At 43.1% G+C, this 17,646-nt stretch overlaps 1 protein-coding gene across 1 annotated transcript in view; it reads left to right on the top strand.

The window, feature by feature from the left end:
• The window catches only part of BLNK (B cell linker), a 79,842-nt gene that overhangs the window by 46,951 nt on the left and 15,245 nt on the right, over positions 1-17,646 (top strand). The window contains exons 6-10 of the mRNA XM_004427890.3: positions 767-930; positions 6,857-6,938; positions 8,150-8,221; positions 15,328-15,400; positions 17,413-17,440. Coding sequence (XP_004427947.1) covers positions 767-930; positions 6,857-6,938; positions 8,150-8,221; positions 15,328-15,400; positions 17,413-17,440 — 419 coding nt within the window. The remainder of the gene's footprint in view (positions 1-766; positions 931-6,856; positions 6,939-8,149; positions 8,222-15,327; positions 15,401-17,412; positions 17,441-17,646) is intronic.

Raw genomic sequence — 17,646 nt, 5'->3', positions numbered from 1 at the left:
GTCCCTGAGAGGTTGAATAACGAATAACTAGCCCAAAGGAGAGCAGCTAGTGAGTGGCAGAGCAGGGGACTGAACTCAGGGCCATTTGGCTTCAGAGCCTGGACTCCTCCCCCGACACCTGCTGAGGACAGTCCTGGACCAGCGGGAATCATGGGTTCTCCATGATTTGAGGGAAATCATTGAGGGGAGGAAGGCGTAGTTCACCCAGGTGAGTAGTCACAACTCTGAATACATCTTAGAATAACCCGGGTACTTTTAAAACCTATAATGCCAGGTCCCTCCACAGAAGTTCAAACCAATAGGCCTGGGGTAGGGCCTGGGTCTTGGCAGTTTTTAAAGCTCCCAGGTGGTTCTTATGTGTAAGCAGGATTGAGAATCACTGCCCTTAAGGGTTCAGGGAGCAAAGTGAACCATCGAGGAGCACCGCCCCCCTTAGACCCTCACGCTGCCAAGGTCACGTCCACCCTGTTGGCAAAGTGCTGGGCTGTCATCTCTCCTGAGTCTGAGGGTCTCCATTACTCCCCTGGGAAAATGTTTTTGATAAGGACATTCCTCTGGTTTTTATAATGTAAGTCAGTGAATGGGCAGTTGAAAGTTTTGCCTAACATGTCATTTTACTCTTTAAAGGAATGTCCTGATTAATAATTTGTGGCTACATAGATGCAAATGACTTTATACTTTCTAGATCTTGGTGGCTTCCATGCAGGGAGTGATCCAGACCCCCTTTATTTTATGCTTTGTTGTTGTTGTTCTTGTTCCTTTCAAGACAATCGATCAAGCCAGAGGCAGTCTCCGCCCTTCAGCAAGACCCTTCCCAGTAAGCCCAGCTGGCCTTCAGCAAAAGCGAGGCTGACCTCCACTCTGCCAGCTCCAACTTCTCTTCAGAGACCTCAGGTCCCACCCAAACCCAAAGAACTTCTTGAGGATGAGGTAAAGTAAATCTGCCCCAGCTTCCCGCAGCTAGTGGAAGACAGGATGCAGAGGGGCAGGGGGGAAGGGGCCAGGACAGACTGGCCTCCAGCGTGTCTTCCTCCCTCCATGCCCGGCTCTCTGGCCAGCACCAATCACCCCGCCCCTCTAAATCTCCACTGTTATGCCGAAAGGATGTTTTTTTCTCTAACAATGGCATATATGGCCTTATTTTAAGCACTTTCATTTACGAGGCGTGTGGTGTAATGTCAATGCCGGCTCTGTGCCCCTCTTACTGACCCCTCTTTCTCTACCCTTGGTTTCCTGTGAATCTTCCCTTTCCTCCATAAGTTATTTCCCTGTCTTTATTCTCCTTTGCTTCTCTGCAATGTCCCGCCTCACTTCCTTTCCTCTACCTTCTTTTCTCTTTGCCTCTCCACTTTCCTCCTCTAAGATGCTGAAGGGTGCGGTGGGATGTATGATGGAGACTCCTGGTCTGCAGGGAAAGCCTGCACAACTTGTAGAGGAGCTGGCCCCTCACTTCCCTGTGGCAGCTCTTGCTTCTCTCTCCCTTCCCCCAGTGCCCATTTCCAGGGACCCACCTTTGCAGATTGTCCGGAACCCAACTTTGGGTTTGTCTCACCGATGTCCCCTCTGTCAGCACCTCGCTTCATATGAGACTTATTCCCTATGGAATTGCTCCCATTTGAAAATGAACAGGTAAACTCATTCTGACTGCTGTCAGAATGACTGATAAAGGCTATGTTGTGGCTCCCAGAGGAACTTGCACTTTGAATAAGGACAAAGACAAGCCCTCAAACTTAGCCATTAAAACAACCCTACACGTATAATAGTCACAGAAGGAAAAGACATTAAAGGCAAGTCTTAGCCATCACCAGACATAATCTTATCGCAGCTTCTCGAAGAAATATTGTTTTTCTAAATGCCTGTAGATGGTGAAACCTACAGCTTACAAACATGTTGTGAAATGACCTTCATTTTCACCTTAATATAATATGTAGTCCAGCAGGAGATGGAAAAGAGAGACTATCAAATAAAATAAAGGCAGCATCTAGGCCCAAATTCTTGCTTTCACCTTTACTAGCTGCTGGACTTGGGGCAAGCCAGATAACACACAGAAGGATTCTGTGTGTCAGATATGTAGGATTCCTTTCTACCATATTCTAGATTCTTTACAAAATCCAGTTTTCTAGTTTCTCCTGAAAACTGAAGGCCTGGCAACACTGGGCCAGCCACGGCCTCAAAGCAACTGGGCCTCATGGCAACCTTCCAGCTCAGGTGTGAATCCTGGTCCTTGTTTCTGTCTGTCACTGTCCCCACCACTCATACAAGGCATGCACACACCCTTACTCTGCACATGCCCCCATTACTGTTCCCTGCCTGCTCCTATAAGCATCTTAGTTTATGACCTCTGCGCTAGGAACAGTTTAAGTCAGAAAGTCAGCTGACTGAGAGAGAGTGTGGTTTGTCAGTCCTCAGTCTGTTATCGGAGAGGTGATGCTGTCCTGTCAGGGTGAGAAGGGAGTGGCAAGGAGAAGCGGAACAGGGGACAGGTTAGGGAGCCCAGCTGTTAGGGTCCTGCTGTGAATTCTTTCAGCATTCAGCAAATCCATATGAAGATACCAATTCAGGCACAGAATACAAATGAATACTGTGGATTATGTAACACTCTCCATTTCTGGGAATAACTGAGAGTGGGCCCCAGGGCGGGGGGGAGAGTTTTGCTAACAGCAGCTTTGTGGAGGTGGCTCAGGCAAGTCTGAACCAGGGGGAAAAGGAGAAGTATGGAGGAGGCACATTCTGGAATGGGCAGATGGACAATCAAGATAAGAAAGAGGTTAAAATAGAAACAAGAGGCCAACATTAAGATCTGACTGAGCCATTAGATAGGAAAAGAAGAAGTCAAGTACAAGCATAAATAAAAATGTTTAGCTCTGCCATACAGGTCACAGGCAAAATATGGGGATATAGGCTAACCAGAGAGTTGGGGATGGGGCAAAGACATGCAGGCGGAAGGAGCATCTGTGCTATAATGAGAGTGGCTAACACTTGACGAGTGCTATGTATCAGCTGGTGATCTGAGCACTTTATATATATATTATTTCACTAAATCCTCACAACAACCTTATGAAGTGTGTAGTGTTATCATCACCATTTTACAGATGAGGAAATGGTGCAAAGTGGTTGAGAAACGTGTCCAAGTTCACAGAGGTAAATGGTAGAGCAGGCATTTGAACCCAGATAATGAGATGCTGGAGCCCAGGGGCTAAACAGCTATCCTGTACCACCTCTCAAGTATTGACTAAGGCAAGACCAGCTCTTCATTCAACACAAACATGCCAGACACTTGGTGGGTCCCAGGCTTCAATGGTGCCCAAAGAAGACCTGGTACTTGTCCTAATAGGGCTTCAGTCTTGTGGTTTTATGTGACCTTGGACAGATTACTCAACTTCTCTCAAATCCTTCAGATGTAAAATGAGGATAAACGTACCTAACTTAGTAGGAAGGTATTATTGTAAGAATTTAATAAAATAATGTATGTAAAGAAATCATATACTCACATGAGCTGTAATAAGGAAGAAACTCATGTGGGAATTTAATAGCTAATCTAAATGACGTGTGATAAGTAATAGGGTGTGGGGCAATGGGAAAGTGAAAATAAGATGAATCTGTGGCACTCCTATTTTTCAAATCTGTAGTCTAGCGGATGGCAAACATGTGAATACCTATAGCAGGTGTCTTAGTACTGAACATCTAAACATTGGAGTTGATCTAAGATAATTTTTTAAATAATCATCTGTTTATTTTTAAATCACGCCATTGTAAAAACTGAAGAAGGATTTCTAATAGCATGCAGGTGGCAGTAGGGGAATAATCTACCTGGCTCCACAAGATCAATCATTGATGTATCTACAGCCAGGTTTTTGTGATGTAAACATGGAATAATGGAGTTTATATTAAAACACTGCAGCAATGTGAAGGTGGACATGTTAGGATACAAATTGTGATGGTTCTTGATCATTTGCTTATTTTAGCAGGCAACAACTTTAAAGCTTTGAATTGTAATTGAATTGAATTGCTGGAAAAATACATTACACTTTCTTTCTCCTTAAATCCTATAATAAGGAGAGGGAAGGTGGTGGGGAGGGAAAAAACTGCAAATAGAATTTGTTAGACTTGGATCAAGTCTCTTTTTCTATCTTTGCTCCTTTGAACTAAAAATTTCTCAACTCCAAAAATATCATTACTCTAAACAGGTCAGATTCTAGACCTTGCAGATAAACCATCTTCTACTGTAATCAAGTACTATAGAACAAACAGATGCAAAATTGAGAATTCAGAGGAAGGCATAAATTTTGAGGTGGTGAAGTAAGATTAAGAAAGTTTTGGTGGGGGCGTGATGCTTCCAACTTCCTTATATCCATTCAGGTATTATTGCTGAGTGCCAATACCAATGTTCTGTGTTCACCTATAAGATACTTGAGGATTTTGTTGACTACAGGCTTTGAGAGGATAGGCATGTCTCCTGGGGGCTCAGCCTCTCCTCTAACAGGAACTAGCCCCTGGGAGAGAAGCTGGGCTCTGACAACATGTCACTCTGGCCACAAATTAATCTGGAGAGGTGGAAACAAAAGGGTCCTGCAGGGATACTGAAACCACTCAACATCAACATTTTTCAAAGCTGCTAAGTCAGTCTCTTCCCAGCCTTAGCTATTTGGTCAATTTCACTTCAATGCAGTGAGGCTCTTAGCTGCGCTGGGAAAACATATACAGACAAGGAAGAGTCCTTTAGGTGTCTATGGTCTAACACAGTGAGGCCAGTGACATAACGGAGGTGAGGACCAGGTCAGGTTCCCTGCACCCCAGAGGAACAAGTGGTCACCTCTGATTGACAGGGTCCAGGAATACTTCTGATGATTCAGTGATTTACCCCAAGACATAGAACTAGAAAAGAGCCAAGCAAGGATATCCCCCCAGATCTGTCTGATTCCAAATCCTCATCTCCTTCAGCCAGATCATCTCCAAATATGACTGCAGAATTGAGATATTGCATGAGTAGAACCACCTAATGCCTCTCAGTCAGGTTTGGAGGAGAAAAAAGAGATGAGAAATAGCAATTAAATGAAGAAAGGGTAGAAATAAGACAGAAAGAGGGGAAGAAGGAAGGAAGGTACTCAAAAGTAGTGGATAAGAGTATGGGGTATTGATTCTTGAATTGTACTCCTGGCTCGACCACTTTTTAACTATGAGACCTTGAGCAAGCTACTTAACTTCTCCATGCATCAGTTCCTTCAAGTTTCTTTATCTTAAAATGGAGCTGATAATGGTAGCTACTTTATTAGGTTCTTATAAGGATTAAGTGAGATAACACATGTAAAGTACTTAGAAGAGCACCTGGCAATAAGTGCTCAATAAATGTTTGTTTTTTGTTTCTCCCAGTACCCATCTTGGCTACCCACCAAGCCAGGTGGTAAAAACCACTTTTGAGATCTGGTTACTTCATTTGCCTCTTATCAGTATAAAATCCCTCCCTCCCTATATTTATGGTCAATTGATTGTTGGCAAAGGTACCAAGACAATTCAATGGGGAAAGACTAGTGTTTTAAACAAATGGTACTAGAATAACTATATAATAATCCACATGCAAAAGAATGAAATTGGACCCCTGTCTCACACCATGTACAAAAATTAACTAAAAATGGATCATAGATCTAAATGTAAGAGCTAAAACTACAAAAGTGTTAGAAAATAACATGGGTATATATCTTTATGACCTTGGGTTATGCAATGATTTCTTAGATACACCACAAAAAGCACAAGCAACAAAAGAAAACAGATAAAATGAACTTCAAAATTTTAAACTTTTGTGCTGCAAATGATACTACCAAGAAAATAAAAAGACAACCTACGGAATGGGAAAAATATTTTTCTAAATTATATATCTGATCAGAGACTTATGACTAGAACATTTAAAGAACTCTTATAACCCAATAATAAAAAAGATAAACAACCCAATTAAAAATGAGCAAAGGAGTTGAATAAACTTTTCTCCAAAGAAATGGCCAATAAACACACAAAAAGATGCTCAACATCATTAACCATCAGGGAAATGCAAATCAAAACCACAATGAGAAACCACTTCACACCTACAAGGATCTACAAGGATAATCAAAAAGACAGACAATAAAAAGTATTGATGAGTATATGGAGAAATTGGAATCCTCATACATTGCTGGTGGGAATGAAAAATGGTGCAGCCACTTTGGACAACAGTTTGGCAGTTCCTCAACTTGTTAAACTTAGAGCTATGATATGACCCAGGAACTCCACATCTAGTTATATTCCCAAGAGAAACGTACATCTGCAGAAAAACTTGTGCATGAATGTTGATAGCAACATTATTCATAATAGCCAAAAAGTGGAAACAACTCAAATGTCCATCAATGGATGAATGGATAAACAAAATGTGGTACATTCATACAGTGGAATATTATTTGGCCATAAAAAGAAAAGAAGTAGTGATACACGCTACAACATGGTTGAGACTTGAAATCATTATGCTAAGTGAAAGAAGTCACAAAGGGCTACATATTGTATGATTCCATTTATATGTAATGTCCAGAATGAGCAAATCTTAGAGACAGAAAGTAGATTAGTGGTTGACTAGGTAAGGGGAAGGGGTAGATGGGGAGTAACTGGGTACAGGGTTCCTTTTTGGGGTGGTGAAAACGTTCTAAAATTATATTGCTGTGATGTTGCACAACTCTGTGAATATACCAAAACCCACCAATTTATACACTTATATATGAGAATTTAATGGTATGTGAATTGTATCTCAAAAAAGATTTTTTTAAAACCACTCCTTCCCATGCAGCAAGCTATGAATGGAAAGCATTCTCCTCATTTATTTCTGCATTTCTTTTAGGCTGATTATGTAGTCCCTGTGGAAGATGAAGATGAAAACTATATTCATCCCACAGAAAGCAGTTCACTCTCATCTGAAAAAGGCAAGCATTTGTAGTTTTGAGCACTGAAAACTTCTAGCAGTTCAAGGGGGCATACAAGACTATTTGGTAGCAAGCACTGTGGGGCTCGGAAATGATGGTGCCCAGGCCTCTCTCCTCTGTGACCACAACTTTTGCCTTGTTTGGCTGGTTGAGCAGAGAACATCAGTGAGCGCCCACCTCTGTTTCATAGCCTGTACCCTTCTTCTCCTTCCTCTTCCATGATTTAATGATCCCATTGCAAACTATGAAAGTATTTAGGTTCTTATCCTTAGCTCTTCACTTAGAATGGATTTCTCATAAACCTTAATATTCACAACGTCAGCAGCTACCATGTTGGCCTTACAAATATTGCACCAGGAACAATTTCTGCAGGGGACTGAAAAAATAAGAGTAAAATATGGTATGAGTCCTGATTCTTTAGATTTAGTGCTGTCTCAGGCCCATGAGAAACATTTTGTTTGTAAACCTCTGGCAGAATAACAAATATAGTTACAAATTATGTTAAAAAGCCAGTGCCACATACCCTCAGATCAGGCATGGAGCAGTGCACGTTTACTCTGGATATAGTCACTGTGAAGAATAGAATCCTGTATAAGCGATGCCTCTTCAAGTAACATTACTCATCTAATAAACTCCACTCCAAAGTAGCAGTACTAAGTTTTTACTCTGCCATCGTGTCGACCCTCTCCTGCACTCCCTAAATATCACCAACGGCTTCCAGACCCACCTGAATCCCTGAGCCACCCATCACCATAAAACGATAAATACACGTGAAACCACCCCTCCCTCTTCCAAACCCCACAAAATCCTAGAGAAATAGTATGTGTTGCATGTGGCAGGGGAGATGGGGCTATTAATTTGGCCCCTCTACTGTTAGGTTCAATACACTGCTCCTGATAAAAAACAAACAAAACTCTTTCATCTCCTAGACCTCCAGTTTGGCAAATGAAATTCCAAGCCACCATTCACTTTAACGAAATCCCTATCATAAAACAATTTGATTATTCCTTTAATCATTAACATATTCATTCTAAAGGTGTTTCTTCTGAGAAGGCTTCTTTTAATGGCATGTGTGTTTAATACGTGTCTCTCATTCTTTGCAAATTCCCTGGTCTGACCCATCATTCCCATGATGCATTTTTCCCTGAGTGTGAAACTCCCTCAGTAGACTGTATCGATAATCATTACATATATATATTTGTGTGTTTAAGCTCCCATGGTGAACAGATCAACCAAGCCAAATAACTCCTCAAAGCCAGCCTCTCCTCCAGGGACAGCTTCAGGTAAAGTATATGCATGATTTGGTGGGGGTTTTGTTTTTTGTTTTTTATTGTGAAATGATTACATTTGGGGGTTTGGTTTTTAATCTGTTCGAAATAAGATAAACAACTCAGATCAAATATTAATAAATAATCCCTTGTATTTCCAAATGTCTTAATAAATGGTAACAGAGGCCTTATCCTCCTCCTCATCCACTGTCTGGTCGCACCTGTGTTGAAGGGACCCTCACCTCATGCCCCTGGGCCTCTCTTAGGCAAGTCCTGGTTTTCATCCCATCTCACTGGGCACTTTGCCGGCTTCTCCTCCTTCTCCCCTTCCTGGCTGAGGATGTCTGCCTGGTTCAGCCCTCAGCCCTCCGCTCTTCTTTCAGAATATAGTGGTGGCTAAGAGCTTGGGTTTTGAGCTAGACAGACCTCGGTCAGAATCCCAGTGCTCCCAGTTGCAGCTATACCACTTTGGGCTTGTACTTCACTTTCCAAGCTTCAGGTTTTCTCATCTATAAATGGAGATAAAGCCCCTGCCCTGTGACAGGAGAATTCTGAAACTGTGACTGGAAAACTCTTAATGCCGTGCCTGGACACACTAGGTGCTCAGTAAAGAGTATTGTTTTTTACTTCTTTAGGGTTCATCCATTCTTCTGGCTTCACTTCTCTCGTCTAAGCTGATGACTCTCTGATGTCCAACCTTGACCTGATTTCCCTTCTGAAGACCTTGACATTCCCACCACCTCAAGGTCAATGCATCTACCACCAAACTCAAAGCTCATGCCCTCTCTACACTTTAGACATTCCTATTCTCTTCGCATGTCAGCCTCCAGTCTACATGTCTCAGTGCCTGTGTTCTTTCCAAAGCCTGTGATTTCTTTTCCTGAATTTGGTCTTCCATTTTAGTTGCCACCACCCTAGTCCAGGCTTTCTTTACTTTATCAAGTCACAGCTGCTTGTCTGCAAGAGTCCACTATCCACACCCCTGCCTCTAGGCTCTCTCCTCAGTCACTAGACCGAGCTTCTGAACACCTCCAAATGTTGACAGTTTCATCCCATTACAAAGTTAGTTTTTACCATGTCACCCCTCGCCAAACCATGAACACTCAGTGGTTCCTAGCTGTCTCCTGTAGGGTTTGGCAATCCCAAGACTGAGGCCCACAATGCTGAGTGGTGCCCACACCCCCACCCTATTACAGCACAGAGAGGTGCAGGAGCATCCTCTCCAGGGTTCCCTCCTTCTCCCTCTCCCTTCCCCCTCCATCTCTCTCTCTGTCTGTCTCTCCTTCACACACACACTCACTCTCTTCTCTCCCAGAGCTGAAGCGAGAACACAAGAAATTGGAAGACGGAGCTCTGCTTCAGGGACATACTCCTTGAGAGAAAATGACGGAAGAGTATTTTTTAATCTTTTTCTAGACTCATTTCTTGTGCAATCGTTCACTCTCTTCACAAGTTCTTATCTTATTTATCCTCTCCCTTGGAAACCACAGGTTCTTTACATTTGGGGAGTAGAGGTCAGAGCCGTCTTATCCAGCTCCTCTTAACTTCTGGGAACAAATGTCAACACACTAACCTAAAACGTCTTGGTGAAGTTGCTTTTGTCCCAGCTGAAATGGAGACTCCTGACTCACGATAACTCAGGAGAAGGGCTGTTATTACTGGAACAGAAAACCTTTCATTGAAACAGATAAATGGAGGCCTAAACCCTTCTTTAGAAGAATAGTTTAATAATCTCTGATGTTTGCATCTTAAAATGCTCTTCTTACCTTACAAAGACTTCTCCCTAAAACACACCCAATACTCCAATCATTCTGTATTTCATGGGTCCTGCCTTTGGTGTTCATTGTGTTCTCAATTTTATGATACCAAACCCTACCCAGCCTTCAAGGCCCAGCTTGAGGTCTCCCCCTCCAGGAAGCCTCCTATGATTTCTGTAGCCCTGAGAGAGCTCTCCTCTGCCATAAGTCTCATCCCACTTATATTCAGCCCATGCCTGTTCCCTAATTCCTTTGTGTCTCAGTCTAATCTCCCTAAGTATGTTGCAAGCTCCTTGAAGACATTACCTTAAATGTCACTTGCTCAAGAGGGCTTTCTTGACCCCACAATGGGCTAGATCCTTTTGCTACGTACCTCTCTAGTGCCCTGTACTGCTCCTTTATCCCCTGATCCCTCCTGAGACCTCTCAGCTCCATGTATTGCTCACAGCTGTGTTTCCGGGGTCTAGAGAGGACCTGGCTCAGAGCAGGTACTGACATGTTAGATGGGTTAGTTGGTTGAGAGAGTGAATGAGTCCCCCAACACTGGTTGTATTTAAGGAATCACATGGCACCATAATTAGGGCATTAGCCCATTGGATTTATTACTCATTAGTTTTCTATTAACCTAGTATAGCTATATTTTAATACTAGAGGCATTAGATGAAGAAACCACATCTGAACAAGAAAATAATTTTCTGGTTTTATGACTGTTGGATACAGACGGGAGGAAGTACAGGAAGAGGGAGGAAGTGAGATAATTTGGGAGGGACAAACCTGAACAGTGAGAGTGAGTTTCTGAGCGTGCAAACAGTAGAATTTTCAGATGGTTTTTATAAAAGGAATAATCAGACTACTTGCTGTGTCTTTGAATAACCATCCATTAACCTCTAAAGGGTCAGATAGTGCCCTGATAGGCATCATGGAAGTGCTAAGGTTTCAACTTGGTGTTTCTGTCAAAGTACCACACCATGAACTTGCCTCTGGTTAATGTTGCTTTTGGCTTTTTGATGGCTAATAAGGTGCTTGCCGAGGATTAGGTAGTGAATGAGGTGCAGTGGCGGGCTCTGCCCTCTCCTTTGTGTTCCATACTGAGAAGCGCAGTTGCAGGACTTAGCACAGACTCCAAAGCCAGAGCGTTCAGGTCCTGGTTTTGACACTTGCTAGGTGCTGGACATCTCACAAGCTAAGTAATCTCTTTCTTAGTTTCCTCCTCTGAAAAATGGAGGAGAAAATGGTACCTACACTTAGGGGTATTGCGAGAATTAAATGAGTAAATACATATGGATCACACTCATAAAATGATAGCTCTTTGTTATTTATTATTGTTGTTGTTCAGAATCTCTTGTTTAACCTGCCTTGATTCATGACCAGTCTGGCAGAGCACCCTGTACACATCTCAGGAAACAATTGTGTTTCTTCCTTTCCATGTGAAGTTTTACTCTAAATCAGGGTTTCTCAACCTCAGCACAATTGGCATTTAGGGCTAGATAATTCTTCGCTGTGGGGGCTGTCCTGTACATCACAGGATGTTTAGCAGCATCCCTGGCCTCTGCCCACTAGATGACAGTAGCACTCCCTTCCCCAGTAATGATAAGCAAAGTCTCCAAATATTCCCAAATATCCCTAGGGGAGAGGGGCAAAATCACTCACAGTTATGAACCACTGGTCTGAACAAACGGAAAGACTGGAGCCCATTGTGATTTATCTCTAAATGAGCACTTAGAAGAAGGTGGTGCAAGCTCTGGCTGATTTGTAGCTTTTGTCAGAAGAGGGTAGAAGGGCATGTATTTCTGAACTTTCTCTGAAGAAACAGTATTTTAAAAGTATTCTATCTCCCAAAATAGGGTAAGGAGTTTAGAATTTACATTCCCTGCTAATATGCAAGTTGAATTTTACCTGTAGCCCAAATTGTTGTGGATTGGTTAAATTAAATATCTTTATTTTGTAAGAGTTCATGCATTGCCTGAGAGGAAGGGATGCTCCAGCTGGCTTGCAGGCCCCACTAATGATAGTAGGGTTTCTATAACAGCCAAAAAAGAGTTGAATCCCAAGGGCTTTACAATGTCGACATTGGGATTGTTTACAATAAGGAAATTTACCAACACTGTATGTAAAACTGAAAAGAAGATGATGCATAAAATATACTATGTGGTAGAAGGACAAACTATGGGTAAACTATTTCCTAATTGAGAAACTTAGGTAAGCACCCGCTTGTGCAAGGCCTGCGCTGTTAAATCAAACATTAACATAATTTTTTGGTCAATACAATTAAAACAAATCTAATTTTTTTCTTTTATTATTGTGCTTTTGAGCACATCTCCCTCTGTCACATTCCCAATTTCTTCCTTGGAGTATTCCAATCAAGAATTCGGTTTTGCCAGAAATCAAGGATCCTGGCAGTGACACGGGTACCAGGTTGTCCTACCCCAGCCATACCCCTCGGTCTGACTTCAGGCCCAGCAGAGAGGGTCACTGGCCTGTAAAATAGAAGAGTCATTCTCCATCCTCCCATGGGCATCCACAAAAGCACCCCTGTTTCACTAATTTTTCCCCACATAAGGGAGAAGCAGCAAGTGAATCCCACATGCCAAATCATGCCCTAAAGGAACATTAGGAGGTTGGTTTTCAACCCCAGCCCTGCCGCTTAACCTCTCTGAGCCTCCATTTGCTCATTTGATGTTATGTGAGGTTTAGAGATGGCACATTTGAGGCACCTGGCACAGTGCCTGGCACCTAGAGATACTGTGGTGGTTGATAACAAGATATAACAAAAATAGCAATAATCATATTTACTGAGATCCTTTATGAATTATAATTTATATCTCATAAAACTCACTCATTTTATATGTATAATTCAATATTTTTTGTAAATCATTACATTTACAGAGTTTTGTAACCATCACTACAATCCAGTTTTAGAAAATTTCCATGCCCACTCCAACTCCAAAAGAGCCTTTATGCTCATTTGTGGTCAATGCTGTTCCCACCCTCCAGCCCAAGGCAACCACTGATCTGCTTTCTGTTGCCATAGATTTGCCTTTTCTGGACATTTCATATAGAGAGAGAGTCATACAATATATAGTCTTTTCCATCTGGCTCCTTTCACTTAGCATAGTGTTTTTAACCCTCAAGTATTTTCAATCTCTTTCCAGCAATATTACTTTATATTTGACTAATTCTTTACATTTCAGAGTCACTCTATTATCTTACCACAGTAACTCTGAGTTAGGTAAGATAGGTGGTGGTGTCCCCCTTTCACAGAGGGGGAAACTGAGGTACAGTGGCCTGTAAGACGTCACCAAGCGAGTTTGGTGGCAGAGAAATAACTAGAACCCTGTCTTCCTGATGCAAGACTATAGGTTATCCACCACTGCTAATACTCCACCACCACAGGGGAGAGCGGACATGCCCCTCCCTCGCTGATCACAGAAGTTATTTATGGGGAAGGAAGGGGAAAGGAAGATGTTGGCAGACTGTTTGAAGATATGAAGGGAAGGGAAGCTTAGCAGAAAATCCAGGCAGTAGATATGACAATGATAACATACCCAGGCCAAATGATCTCTTGGCATTTGAGAAGAGGGAAAACCCCTGGGAGGAAATTCTGACTTAGACCTTCTTTCTACTTCCTTATTTTTCAGACAAGGGTTTTTCCCCCTTCCTCAAAATCTTCCATCAAAATCTATGAGTAGCCAAGTGTATTTTAACAGTGTTAATCTCAAGTATTGAGAATTTGATGAACAGTATCAATTTGACACACTAGCTAATGAAACTCAGGGGGACTCATACTACAAGTTCTGATGACATTTCAGACATGTCACATGACATGTTGAAAATTCCAAATGTAGTCTCTTTTTCAAAATGTCTTTAAAAGTCATGTCTAGGCCAGGTAACACGGAAGTAGGAGTGACCCGGGAGGGGGCATTCCTCTGTGGGGTGCCGGGGAAGGCTGCTTCGTGGAATCGTAGCACCCACTCTTGGCCACTGCTCTCATTTGTGAGTGCTGATGGAAATTAGCCGTATGTAATACTTGTGTGTAGAGAAAGAGTAGATGGGCTCTGAGTGAAAGCCTGAAGGCTCCTCTCTAGTAAAGTATATGAGAATGAACTTTATGGTCTCTGTTTTTAATAGTTTTTGAGGTCTTTTTTTCTTTTTTGTGTTTGGAATAGGTGGTTCTGTCAGACGAGGTGGCGCAGGTTATGTCTTCTCCTGTTATAAATTCCGAAAGGGCAGAGGCCTGTCTCTACTTCTTGACCTCTTCCACAACCCCTAACATAGTGCCTCCAGGTGCTTTTCACATACCAGGCTCTGAATACTTCTTGGTAATTTATTATTACTTAATTGTTTACCTGCGTGTGCTTTATCTTGCAAACTAAAACAATACATACTGAGGGCAGGTCCAATCTATATTTACAGAGTATCTCCTATAAGTCCATTAGGAATTATAGACTTATAAATGTAGTAGGTTCTTAATAAAATATTTATTCAGTTGTATTTATTTTAATAAGGAGCCTTTGTCTCACAGAGCAATACCGTCCAGTCAGGCGAGCATCGGCCTGAGAGGAGGCAGCCAGGAGACGCTGAGGGGAGCCAGCTTAGCTTCTGGCCTCTCCCGGTCCAGGCCTGCTCTCTATCCCAGCAGTGCAGCTCTACCTGTCTCGCACCGTCCTCTCTCATAATGATTGCCTGGCTTCTATCTTCAGGTAGGGGGAGAGGAAATTAGGTGCAGTGGACAAGGCCCCCTGTGTCCCTTCTGTGACTTCAGAAGATGAGCTTTAGGCAGTAGCTTGCCACTTGTTTCAATTTGTCTAAGTGTACATTGGGCAAAGGCCCTGAGAACTGAGATGAATGAATGAGTATCCTCCGAATGTGAAGTTAGGTGTAGGTACTGTATTTAAGTGTGGTGATGAATGAGCAATGTCTATGGGTGTATATCAGGAGTGGTGGGTCTGTGCCTCTCTGTCTCTAGGCATCTCTGGTGTGCACATTTGTGCAGTGTACATAGATGCAAGTGTGAGCTCTTGGCTCCCTCCCATAGGAACCGTTGGGGGACTCTCGCTGAGACCACAGAATCAGGGGCTCTGGAGTTGTCCCATGGAGGAAAAAGGAGGTTGTGTAGAAATGTTAAGATGGAGTCCCTAATTCACATCCTAGTTCTGGGCTTATAAACTGACAGTTTTTAAAAGTTTCATCACCTCTGCCTACAGGTTTTCCCTAACAGCTTCACCGTAACTACCTATAAATGCTTAACTGAAAGTAACAAAAAATGTGCATGTATTTCTGAGGCTGCCCAAAAGGCCAGCCTCACTGTGACCAACAGCTCCAGGTTGGGAACTTGGAGACTGAGCTGTGTATTTGTTTGTGCAGGTCGCAACAGCGGGGCCTGGGACTCTAAGTCATCTTCTCTACCCACTGCGCCGTCCCCACTGCCCAGGGTGGGGTGAGTACCTGCTGCAGGGAAGCAGCTGTGAGATTTGAGTGGATGGTCTCCACCACTGCTGTGAGTGGGGCCTGCCTGGAATCCACAAAGGAGTCCTGCCTGAGAATCTGGGAGAGGGGGGTGCTTTACTGCTGTTTTCATCCAGAAGTGCACACCTGCCCGAGCTCAGATAGAGGTGCACCTCACCTGACAATAGGTGTGTTCCTGAAGAGTGTGGCAGTGAAACCCTACTGCCTGTTCTTCTCCTCCACCCCCATGGCACTCTCCAAGTTGGACTAGGGGTGTCCCTGCTGAAATCGAAAACTGGTAGTCTCTCCTCCCAGAATTTTTTAGTTAAATCTTAAGTTCATTGACTTACAATGTTCCATAAGACAGAAGCTCCAGCACCTGAGTAATTTTGAGGCCCACAAGCAGGTTTCATCTTTGCTTTCTACTCCTCAGCTTCTCTTTCAAGTAGTTAATGATCTATAAACAAATGTGTACACCGTGCAGCCTACACTGGGGTGTTCAATCAAAGCAACACCACTGGGGCTCCTTTCAAAAGCGAGATGAGGGGCTGGCCCGATGGCACAAGCGGTTAAGTGCGCGCGCTCCGTGGCAGCGGCCCAGGGTTTTCTGGTTCGGATCCTGGGCGCGCACCAACGCACCGCTTGTCAAGCCATGCTGTGGCGGCGTCCCATATAAAGTGGAGGAAGATGGGCATGGATGTTAGCCCAGGGCCAGTCTTCCTCAGCAAAAAGAGGAGGATTGGCAGATGTTAGCTCAGGGCCTATCTTCCTCTCACGCACACACACACACACACAAAAGCGAGATAAGTCATTCTTTCCTATTGAACTTAAAGGGCTTTGTAAACTGTCAGGTGAGTATTGTAATGTGTTCATATTACAAACAGTGACCCCACAATTTTATATTGGCTCAATAGGTTATTTTAAAAGCACTTTTAAATATGTCCAAAGCTGGCTTGCATGGTTATAATCTTAATTCTGCCTCTGTGTAAAGCAAAGAAATTAGTAATTTCAGGGGTTTATTAACCAAAACTCGGCACACGTCTCTCTTGGCTCAGCTTTATCGCTTTCGGGAAGTTACTTAGTCTCTCTGAGCCTCAGTTTCCTAATCTCTAAAATGTAATGATAATAACCAATTTAAAAGGTCACTGTGAGGTTAAAATAACATGTAAAGAGCCTAATCCAGGGCCAGGCATCTTAGAGGAACTCGGGTATTATTAGCATTCTTCTCCCATACTTTCAGCTCTCAGCCAAAAACAAAGTGAGAGAGAGAAAGAGAGAGACAGCATTGAAAATAAACACAGAAGAGAAGCATAAAACCTTAGAAATATTCGATTCCAATCTCTACTGGAACTAAGACAAACCAGAATGCTAGGCCAGGCAAGCACCTTCAGGACCACAGATCACAGTGGTTTTCAAACTTGTGTTGGTCTTGGATGTCTCGGTTCGGAATGAAATCCTAGGCAGATGTCTAGTAGAGAAGAGTCACGGGAAGAAGGGGGGCAGTTGGCACAGGGAGGTGGCGGCTGCAAACTCACCTGCATGGCCACGCTAGTATATCCACCCTCCATCCCCAGACAGAAGCCCTGGGGTGCTGTTGGGGGAAGGGAGGGCTGTGCATACACACTTTTAAGACACTGATTCTGGTCCTCATTTTACAGATGAGGAAACTAAAGCTCAGACTGGCCTCACAGCCGAGAGAAAGAGGCCTGAGGTCATGGAGTAATTAGTAGCAGATGGAACAGGAGCTCAGTTACCCGGGCTCCCTAGCAACTGGTGCCCCTGTTTATCCCCAATTAACCCCTATGCCATCTGTCAGTGGACCCTATCTGATGCTAGGAGGATCACGGCTAAATCCTGCTTCCATCCCTCTCTGCCCTTTTTGGATAGTCTTCCTACACACTCGTATCACTTTCATTATTCTAGTTTAAATTTGAGAGTAAAATGATAAGTAGTCAGCTCCACTTTATCTTTGTTTATCAAAGCTGATCTCTTCTTATTTCTTAGGAAAAAAACGGCTACAACACTGAAGACAGTAAGTTAATTTTGCATTTAAACATGCTTCATATATCCCACAATGTGTGTTCTTATCTACTTATTTAAGGTTGACAATGCTTCCAGCTAAGGTGAACATAATCTTAGCAAATGAAGTTGCTGCCCAGACAGTCCGAGAGAAATGTGGAATCCTCAGTTAGCCAAGGAAGATGCTGCTCGGAGGAGTTCATCCTCACTTGCTCCAGG

The sequence above is a fragment of the Ceratotherium simum genome, chromosome 6 (assembly GCF_057802395.1).
Source record: "Ceratotherium simum simum isolate JZ-2026a chromosome 6, ASM5780239v1, whole genome shotgun sequence".
Taxonomy (NCBI): domain Eukaryota; kingdom Metazoa; phylum Chordata; class Mammalia; order Perissodactyla; family Rhinocerotidae; genus Ceratotherium; species Ceratotherium simum.
This window is presented reverse-complemented; position numbering and strand designations above follow the sequence as displayed.